The following is a 10,943-nucleotide window of genomic DNA, read 5'->3' as shown; positions in this document are numbered from 1 at the left end:
GGGAGACCCATGTACTTTTTCCTATTTTATTTGTCCCTTGCTGATTCTTGTTTCTCAACGCCCACATTCCCCAGACTAATTGTGGATTCACTCTCTGCAAAAAGAACCATATCTAACAATGAGTGCAGGATTCAAATCTTTGCCCTACATTTCCTTAGCTGCATGGATATCGGACTCAAATCTTTGCCCTATAATTCCTTAGCTGCATGGAGATCTTTGTCCTCATCCTCATGGCTGTTGACCACCATGTGGCAATCTGTAAGCCCTTCCATTACTCAACCATCACAAGATGGCAGGACTGCACCATCCAGGTTTTTCTTCCATGGGTAGAGGCTCTTATCCATTCTATCATCCAGATTATACTGGCTTTGAGACAGCCTTTCTGTGAATTCAATTTGTTTGATCATTACTGCTGTGTTTTGCAGCCCTTGTAAAACTTGCTTGCATGGACACATATGTGATCAACCTGCTGTCGGTCATTTGCAGAAGCAGGTTTGTGATTCTGATGATCTCATATATTGTCATCTTGCATTCACTGTGGAACCACGATGCAAAGGGGAGGGAAAAAGCTCTTTCTACTTGCATTCTCACATCATTGTAGTACTCTTATTCTTTGGTCCATGTATATTCAGATATACATGCCCCCCAACCACTTTCCCCACAGGCAAGATGGTGTCCATATTTCATACTATTGGGACCCCTTTCTAAACCATTCTACTACACACTAAAGAAGGCAGAAGTGAAAAAGGCCATGAGAAAGCTATGGTATATCAAAATCTCCACAGAAAGCAAAAGCTGAATTGAGGCATTTGTCTGATTACTTAATCCCTATAGATTATTAAAATATTATGGTGAATATCTTCACTTGCCCAACACACCCTAATATAGTACCGCTGATTTCCTTACTTTTCTCTGTACTTATGCCCTCAAACTAGTAGTTTCCCTCAAAATTCTGGTCTGGTTCTTACTTTTCCTGAGAGCTCAATTCTGATATTACTGATTATGAATTACTCCTCACATCTCACTCTGCACTCTGGTTTGATAAGGAGAAAGAAATTTTATAATCACATCTGTTCAAATAGTGAGTATACATAAATAAAGTAGAGCTTGTTGTCTATGACATACAATTCTCTCTATTGCACATTCTATATAATGTATCCTGCTTTCTGCTGAACACAAACAGAGCAAAGGAACTAACTTGATGTGTCAAGAAATTCCTTTCATTATATGATTAGTTTATCCTTAAAAAGTTCCATACTAACAAACTAAAAGCTGAAAGGCTGTATATATAAAAATGTGTAGTTTCTTTATTAAGTAATTTTTTGTATGGTTCCTTTGACTATTAAGATAACTAAGACATTATGTATGGGATTTTTTAAACGTAGTATTACAAAGACCTCATGATATTCAGCTCATTTGTTGGACTGAGATATAGGTGCTACAAAAGTTCTCTACAATGCTAAGAAGGAAGTAAAATAACGTTTGTTGTCAAGACTGAATGAGAATTTAAATACAACATAGATTTGACATATTTTCTGAGATTGAGGTACAGACAGATTTGAAGGAAAATGTGTATTATTTCATTTACGGTTGGGTCATATCAATGGTTTAAGAGATAGCATCTAAGGCACTGAGAAGTACTCAGGATACTTGTCTCTAGTTTTAGAGAGAAACTACAGTTGAAGCAGGAAGCCACTTTGCTGTTTGTGCTTTCCTAGAAGGATCAGAACCTATTCACTCTTTAGAATTGCCAATAGAGGGCGCCTGGGTTGCTCAGTGGGTTAAGCCTTTGTCTTTGGCTCAGGTCATGATCTCAGGGTCCTGGGATGGAGGCCCACATCGCGCTCTCTGCTCTGCAGATAGCCTGCTTTCCTCCCTCTCTCTGCCTCTCTGCCTACTTGTGATCACTCTCTGTGTCAAATAAATAAAATCTTAAAAAAAAAAATGAATTTCCAATAGAATTTTGGTGTTGATACTGAGTAGACCAGATTAGCAGTCATGCTTGAATATGTGCATGGCATTAGTTATATAATGAACTTTATAAAATTCATTGATTTCGGAGAGTACAAAAACATTTCTTCAAAGGGATGCATGCCTCCCAGTGTTTATATCGGCATTACCTATAATGGCCAAATTATGGAAACAGTCTAAGTGTCCACTGAATGATGAATGGATATTTTCTGGGAGATGAAAATGTATTCTTACTCAGTCTTCAAAAGGAATGAGATATTGTCATTGTCAATGACAAGGATGGAACTAGAGAGTATTATGCTAAGCAAAACAAGGCATTCAGAGAACGGAAACTAGTATATGATTCCACTCACGTGGAATTTAAGACACAAAACAAATGAATATAGGTACACACAATGAGAGAGGGACGAACCGAGAAACAGACTCTTAACTGTAGAGATTAAACTAATGGTCACCAGATGGGAGGTTAATAGGATAGCAGATTAATAAGGTGATGGGAATATGAGTACATTTGTTTTGATAAGTGTTGTGTGTGTTATGTAAGTGTGTAATCACTAAATTGTACACGTGGAACTTCCATTAAACTGTATGTTAGCTAATTAGAATTTAAATAGAAATAAAAAAAATAAATGATTTCAGTGTATTTGGTTTTACCACAACCTTAGTAACTGTGACAAGATTCCGTTTCATTTTTAAAGCTGTTCCCAATTACTTACCTGGAAAACCTTTCAATAAAAATAGTTTCCTTCTGTCAAAGTTTATCTTAAAATAAATTCATTTAAATATCATGTTTTCAGTGTTCTCACTACTTTTGGGAGGGGGCAATATTATGAAGCTTACTGGTTGATGTACTGTGCAGTCACTAAGCTGCCCAGATAAGACATCTTGTCTTGTGAGACGTCTCTCATGTAACCTTTAACCACATGAACAGAAGATGGTCAAGGTGATCTTGTATAATCCCTCAAGTTTGGCTTCAGAGGCCTTGAAGCTTTTGTTTTTGAGAAACAACCACTGCATTAAAACAACCAGTAGAGCTCAAACTACACTCTTGAAGAGTGAACAGGAATTAATAAATATTAGCCATTTGTAACTTTTTTCCCCAATACTCTTTCTTCTATGTCTTCTATGACTACCAAGAGACATTAGTTCTACTGATGTTCTGACACCCCTAAAAAGGCAAAAGATGAGGGATTCATTATTCTCAAAGACCAAGAACAAGACATATGGAATAGTATTCAGGTTTCTACCAATAACTTCATACATTTATTCCTGTTCACCAAGGTCCTCAGGGCCAATCCCAATCAGAGGCGCTCAGAGAGTCTACTCTTGGTTCCCTGGAAAGAGATCATTTATTTCATTAGAACCTAGACTATCCTCAGTTACATTACAGTAAGGGTGAATGTGGTTTATACAATTTTATTTCATAGACGTATGATCACAGCACTGGCTGCCATCCACTGGAGTTTTAGTTTTTGTAATTTTACAACCTTACTGTTAAAAGATGCCAGATAGCACTTTGATTAGAGCCCTCATTGACAAAAATAAATGGCAACCTTCTTATTTTCCAGATGGTTAAATTAGTCAAATTCTAAATACCTAAGCATGCAGGCAACCTTCCTCTTCACTATGTCATCCATGGATAACACACTGGAAAAGAGGGACATATTTATTACTCTTGGGTATGTTCCTTTCCACCCTTCATTTTTTGGTAAGTTATAAGTAGACAGTGAACAAAAGATGCATAAGAGCCAGGTTCACATGGACTCTTAAACCCTGTCTTCCTGAGGAAAAACGAAACAGAAATTTGTTACAATAAGCAAATTTATTCCATTACCAGAGAATTCAGCCTACATATGCATCAATAATAGAGTATTTAAAAACAAACAAACAAACAAAAACAAAACCACCAGAATTGGGCACTAGCCCATGCAGCTATAGACATTTCTGTTTACCCTCACATCTCTGAATTGGAGAATCCCACCAGGATGTAATTGTCACTAGATCAACATCAAAACAAAATCCTGATTTAATCTGTTATTGTCTTTATTATCACCTTTTAAATACACTTCATTATTTTTTGGCCTCCCCTTATGCTCTAAGTTCCCTATCTTGCATGAAATACACATGTAAGTGTCTTTTGGGAAGAGAAAATCTATTGCTGAAATAATCAACTATGGCTAATTTCTATAAATGTACTCCTCACCTTAAAACTCAGATACCAGGCAGACTCATAAATATAGAAAACAAAATGATGATCCCCAGAGGGCAGGTGGGTTGAGGAGGTTGGACAAAATGGGTGAGGAGAAGTAGAAGAGACAGGTTTCCAGTTATGGAATGAATAAGTCAAGGCAATAGAAGGCATCGCATATTGAATATAGTCTGTGTTATCATGGTAGCAGTGCATGGGGAAAGATGGCAGCTATACTTGTGGTGAGCACAGCAAAACATAGAGATTTGTGGAATCACTAGGCCGTACTCTTGAAAATAATGCAACATTATGTACTGACTATACTCTCCAACAAAAGCCCAAACCAGATTTCTGTTGCACAAAGGACACTCACTTCAAGTAAATACAACACAGCTTCTTCGTGGGGACTGTGATAAAGAGGATGGAGCACCAGAATATAGCAAGTCTGTGCCTTTCAAGTCTGTGCCACTACTATAAGAGCCTGCCTGAGTAGAACGGAGACAGTTTTGCATAGTGTAAATGGTGGGGGAAAAATGTCAAAATATACTGTTTCCATAAAGAGCAGTGAGGATTAACAAAATGCACTCCAAGTATTTAAATGGCCATCTATTCAACTAGGTGCCTGCTTACTTTTTTCTTTAAAGATTTTATTTATTTTTATTTATTTTTTTGTTTATTTATTTGAGAGAAAGAAAGAGTAAGAGCAAGAGTTGGGGAGGGGGGACGGGAGAGGAAGAGGGACAGGAAGACTCCCTCTGAACAGGGAGTAGATCACAGGCTCAATCTCAGGACCCTGAGATCAGGATCTGAGCCAGCTTTAGATGCTTTAATGGTTGGTTAACCATTTCACCTACTGAGCAATCCAGACACACTAAGCTATGTGACTTCTTAAACTCAGGATCCTTTACAGAATGGGAGATTTTCCACTTCACACATTTACAAAAAAACCATCAATTTTTATACTCATGAGGGATATTTAAAATGAGGTTATAAATACACCATGGAATTACATTTAAATGACTGAAAAGTGATGTTCATTATCTAATTTGAAACTTGTAATTTCTGGAATACACCATCAATAGGGTACTAAGAGTTAATGTTAATAACATTTATAAGGACAGTGTGAAAAATGTGATTCCATTGCATTACATTATTTTTGCAGCATTGTTTATGCAAAAAGACTTAAAATATAAAAAAGAACCTAAATTTTTAAGCATGGCTTCCTTATTTTATTGCAATGGACACCACTGAAAAATAGAGTACTTAAGAACACTTTCTCTCTCTCCATAAGAGGTCTTTTAATAATCTGTATCCTAAAGCAGGGCATAACTGTCAAACCCCACAATGTTTAGAGTGTGCCCTGATAAAAGTGCTATAACTTCCACTATGTCTAGGATCATGAAGGACAGAATGTTCCAGAACACCAAGTTCCAGAATACATGAGTTCTACAATATCAAAGCTGAAAGGGACCTGGAGCTCATGCCATTTGTTCCCCTTATACGGGGTCAGAAAACTAAAGAAACAGGAAGAAGTAGTTGAGGGGCCTTCTTCCTTCACATCTGACGTTTGATGACAGCAAACCACCTCTCTACTTGCTGCATTTGCTGACATTAGGACTCTGTGGATAGAATGAGTCCCAGCCAATGTTTTGAACTCTAGAGACTTCATTTCCCTTCAAACCGTGTGTCTCGGCACCACATTTTCCTCATGGCATTCTTCATGTCTGTGTTTCTCAGCGTGTAGATGAAAGGATTGAACATGGGAGCAAACATGGTGTAAAATAGGGCAAAAACTTTGTCGTTACTGACAGAATCAGCTGTGGGGACATACGTGAAGATGAGGGGCAGGAAGAACAAGAACACAACAGTGATGTGTGAGCTGCAGGTGGACAGAGCTTTGCGGCAGCTCTGGGATGAGCGTGTCCTCAGGGTGGACAGGATGATGATGTAAGAAATTACCAAGGCAATAAAGGTCACAACGGATATCATTCCTGTGGTGGTAATGACCGCAAGAACCAACAGACTAGTGTCCGTGCAAGCCAGCTTCAGCAAAGGGAAAATATCACAGAAATAGTGGTCTATCTGATTGGGTCCACAGAAGGGAAGTTCAATAATAATGAATACCTGTAGGATTGAATGGAGAAATGCCCCAAGAATCGAGGCCATCAAAAGGACATAGCATACTTGTCTGTTCATGATGACCATATAGTGAAGGGGTCTGCAGATGGCTGCATAACGGTCATAGGCCATGGCCACCAAGATGAACATCTCAGTGGCACCAAAGAAGTGGGCATAAAACATCTGGGCCAGGCAGCTGTCGTAGGAGATGGTGTTCTGCTCAGCCAATAGGTCTGTGATCAGTCTGGGAGCCACTGTGGAAGTGAAGCAGACGTCCATGAATGACAAGTAGCTCAGGAAAAAGTACATGGGCTGTTCACGAAGGTGGCTGCCTCTTATGGTGAGAAGAATGAACAGGTTTCCTGACAGAATCACAATGTAGCAAAGTGAGAACACCACAAAGCAGGTGACCTTTGCATCCTCATCATTAAAAAGTCCCAAGAGGATAAATTCTGTGATGTTTTCATGTCCCATTGCTTCTGTGGGTTTGATCACGTAGAAGAGAAAGTTTATGTACTGAAAACAGTCAACCTCTAAAACTATTGATTTACTTTAAAACTCATTCATGTATCCAACAGATACATATTGAAAATTTATTATAATAAAAACACCATGGTGAGTGCTAGAGTTACAGAAAGCAGTGTGCAAAATACACACAATCTACACCCTCTAAGTAGATAAAGTTCATTAGAGTAGACATATACTAACAATAATAATACAAATAATTAATTGAAAAAATAATAAATTCCAAAGACTCATACTTAATATGAACAAGAAGATGAATAATTTAGGAGATGAAATGTTGTTGTTTGTGTGTTTTGTTTTTTGTTTTTTGTTTTTTTGTTTTTTGTCAATCTTGAGGTGTAATTGCAGTAGTATACCTTAAGAGTGATTTTTGAATCTCTGGTTCAAAACAATATTGAGGTTATCTGTTCTTCAAGGGCAATCTTATTGTTCTCAATTGTTCCCCAGTGACTAAATTTGTACTAAATCCTGGAAGTTCAGTAATGTCTTTAGACATCAGTAAGCTCATAATTTTATCTTTTTAAAAGAGTTTATTTTTATTTGACAGAGAGACAGCACAGGCAGGAGGAGTGGGAGAGGGAGAAGCAGGCTCCCTGCTGAGCAGGGAGCCCAATGTAGGGCTCCATACCAGGACCCTGGAATCATGCCCTGAGCCAGAGGCAGCTGCTTCACCAACTGAGCCACCCTGGTGTCCTGAGTTACTAGCTTTAAATGTTAGATCTTCAGGTGCTAATTTCAGAAAGTGCTTTTACCACCTTTTCACGATCAGATCTTTGGGGAAAAGGGTTGCTGTACTGTACAGGGTTCTACCATATTTGTGGCTTCCTATAATTGACCCCATTTCTCTGCTCACTTTCCAGCCTAAAGCAGGAGATTTCATCCTTTCATGTCCCACGTTCTGGAGCTTCCTGGTAGGACAGCATCCGTGGAGGGGCAAACTGCCTCCAAAGATGCTTTTTCACTAGATCTGCTTTACCAGCTTGTATTTCTTTGAACTGAGCCACTTTCTCACCTTAACAGGCTCACTATAGGCACAGGGATCCCAATCCTGAAATATTTTAATTAAAAAGGACAGGCTTTTCGGTGCAAAGTATTAAACTGTATCTCGTACCTTATTTTGCAAAATAAATAAATAAATAAAGTATCACAAAACTGTTAAACTCAGGGCACCTGAGTGACTCATTGGGTTAAAGCCTCTGTTCAGTTCATATCATGATCCTGGGGTTCTGGGAACAAGCCCCATATCAGGATCTCTACTTGGTTTAGCCCGCTTTCCCCTCTCTGCCTCTCTGCCTACTTGTGATCTCTGTCTGTCAAATAAACAAATAGAATCTTAAAAAAAAACAAAACAAAACAAAACAAAAAACTGTTAAACTCAGTGCCCACGTGGACAAAACATGAACTCTACACAGTGATAAAATGTGCCAGCCTGTTCTGAAAGGTTATAACAGCAACTGAATAATGCTTTTTTACTTTTGATTTTATAATGTGAGTTCCTATGAGATTATTTTAGAAAAATGAACATTAAGCATAAAAAATTGAGTCTTAGGGAGTTTGTGGGCTTTTTGGGTTGAATTCCATACATGAACCACAGATTAACAAACTATAGCCTAATTTTTTTGCAAAAATCTCTGAAAATATCACTGTCACATAATCAAAACCAGTCATAATAATTCTGGATTATGGCGTCAACTTTTTTAAATAAACAGTTCAAGATCACTTTATATGTGATTTATCTATTCTGTCCTTAAAAATAGAATTCCTTCATTGAATACAGAATTGTACTAAAATATATAAAAAGATTATAAGAAGTTAAAAGATTATACCATGTTTATAGTTAGGATAGGTCACTATAAGAAAGATGTCAGTTCTTCCCAAATTAATCAGTACATGCAATAATTAAAGTTTCTGAAAAACTTTTTCATGAAAAGCTGATTTCAAAATTCAGAAAGAATTAAAACGCAGAGTAGTTAAGCTAACTTTTTCAAAGGAAGAACAAAGAAAATAGATATACCTTCCAAAATTGAAGTATATTATCAAACTATGGCAATTAAAACGTTGTATGTAGGGGTGCTTGGGTGGCTCAGTAAGTTGAGTGTCCAACTCTTGATTATGGCTCATGTCACTCTCTCAGGGTGCTGAGATCAAGCCCTGTGTTTGGCTTCACATTCAAAGAGTCTGACATTCTCTCTCCCTCTTTTACCCCTCTTGCTCTTGCTCTTCTCTCTCTCTCTCAAAAATAAATAAATATCAGAAACAAATTGTAGGTAAAAACATTGCTGGGTTTATTTTTTAATTTTTTTAAAGATTTTATTTTTTTATTTGACAGAGAGAGATCACAAGTAGGCAGAGAGGCAGGCAGAGAGAGAAAGGAGGAAGCAGGCTCCCTGCTGAGCAGAGTCTGATGTGGGACTGGATCCCAAGACCCTGAGATCATGACCTGAGCCGAAGGCAGCGGCTTAACCCACTGAGCCACCCAGGCACCCCATGGCTGGGTTTAAAGATAGTCAACAATTAACACATATATATGGGAATTTATTTCATAATTGAAGTTGAAGTTTATATTGATATGAACTCTACATAATTCAAATTGATGTGAATTTTAGTAGCTGATGTTAAGAATTTGAATCTCTATCTGAATATAATGTACCTCACAAGGCACAAAACATTATAATCCAGATGGGTGAAAGATACAAATGTGTGGAACAAAAGTATAAAAAGATTTGAGAAATAATTATAATAGGTTTCTATCTTATGTAAGAATTTTTTAAAGCAAACACAAAAGGAAAATTTAAAAAAACTGTGTAAACCTGGTGATTCACAGACCTGTACCCCTGGGGATAAAAATATATGTTTATAAAAAATAAAAAAAAAATAAAAAAAAAATAAAAAAAAATATAAAAAAATAAACAAGGGTCTTTACAAAAAAAAAAAAATGTAAAATCTATTTTTAAACCTGCTATATGACACAACTTCATATACACCAAACATTTTTTTTAAAGTGGAAAATGGGAATAAATATTTATAAATCCTTTAAAATCATTCACATAAGGCAAATAGTCCAATTTTCTGAAAAAGCAAAGTATTTGACAGGGCAATGCGCAGAAAGGAAATCAGAACTGTCCAAAAGCATATATAAAACTATTCAACCTCAATACAATCATTGAAATGCAGATTCACAAGAATGAGATAGTATAGTCCCACTCATCAACTTCATAAAAATAAAATATAAAAGGCTGTCTATTGGGAGCCTGGATGGCTCAGTCAGTTAAGTGTCTGCCTTCAGATCAGGTCATGATCCCCGGGTCCTGGGATTGAGCCCCATGTCCAGCTACCTGCTAAGCGGGCAGTCTGTTTCTCCCTCTGCCTCTCTCCCTGGCTTGTGCTCTCTCTCTCGCTTGCTCACCCTCTCTCTCTCTCTCTCTCTCTCTCTCAAATATATAAATGAAATCTTTAAAAAATAAACAAAAAATAAAAATAAATTAAACAAGGTTGTCCATTAAAATTTTAATGAGCAGCCCAACAAAAACACCCCAGAAAACATACAAAAGAATATTCTTCACAGACTCTTTCAAATTTGGAAAAGAGAAGCTTATCTAAAACCTGACCATAGAATGGAAATAAGGGATGGTATGTTCTTTACTGAAAACTAGACAAATTTAATGTTTGATCCTTGTGAAACATATACCATGATAGAAAACACTATGATACACGTTAGTGTAAAAAACGTAATAAAGTGCACAAAAATAATCACAGTATGAAAACATGCATGTTAAAAACAATCACCCCACAGAATATCATGTAGTTTCTATGAGAACCTCTGCTTTTATAAATTAATAGAAAAACATGTGGAAGGAAAGAACCTCCTCAGAAATAGAGGAGGTTCTGGCCAAAGTAGATTTAAGGGATATTCAATATTTTAAGTTCTGTATTAAAGAGACTACATTTCATTATTACTTCTGTAATTAAAGTTAATTTTAAAAGTCATAATTTTATAGTACATTTTAAGAGGAACACAACACACAAAAAATGAAAGGAGGCACAATAAAAAGTGAACCTTTATGGGAAGTCAGTAAAATTAAATAACTTCTTTTTAATCACTAATTCTGTTTTCTCCTCAATGATTTTATCAAGTTTATAC

At 36.8% G+C, this 10,943-nt stretch overlaps 1 protein-coding gene and 1 pseudogene across 1 annotated transcript; one reads left to right on the top strand and one right to left on the bottom strand.

Annotated features, from left to right (window-relative positions):
- Window positions 1-206: 206 nt before the first annotated feature.
- Window positions 207-708, top strand: LOC123388206 (annotated as a pseudogene).
- Window positions 709-5,824: 5,116 nt separating this feature from the next.
- On the bottom strand, window positions 5,825-6,751 carry LOC123388449 (olfactory receptor 4P4-like). The gene has a single exon (XM_045067982.1). The coding sequence runs from the start codon at window positions 6,749-6,751 to the stop codon at window positions 5,825-5,827; it is 927 nt and encodes a 308-aa protein (XP_044923917.1).
- Window positions 6,752-10,943: the final 4,192 nt, after the last annotated feature.

This window comes from Mustela putorius, unplaced genomic scaffold, assembly GCF_011764305.1.
Source record: "Mustela putorius furo isolate JIRA1106 unplaced genomic scaffold, ASM1176430v1.1 tig00000127_pilon_pilon_pilon, whole genome shotgun sequence".
Taxonomy (NCBI): domain Eukaryota; kingdom Metazoa; phylum Chordata; class Mammalia; order Carnivora; family Mustelidae; genus Mustela; species Mustela putorius.
This window is presented reverse-complemented; position numbering and strand designations above follow the sequence as displayed.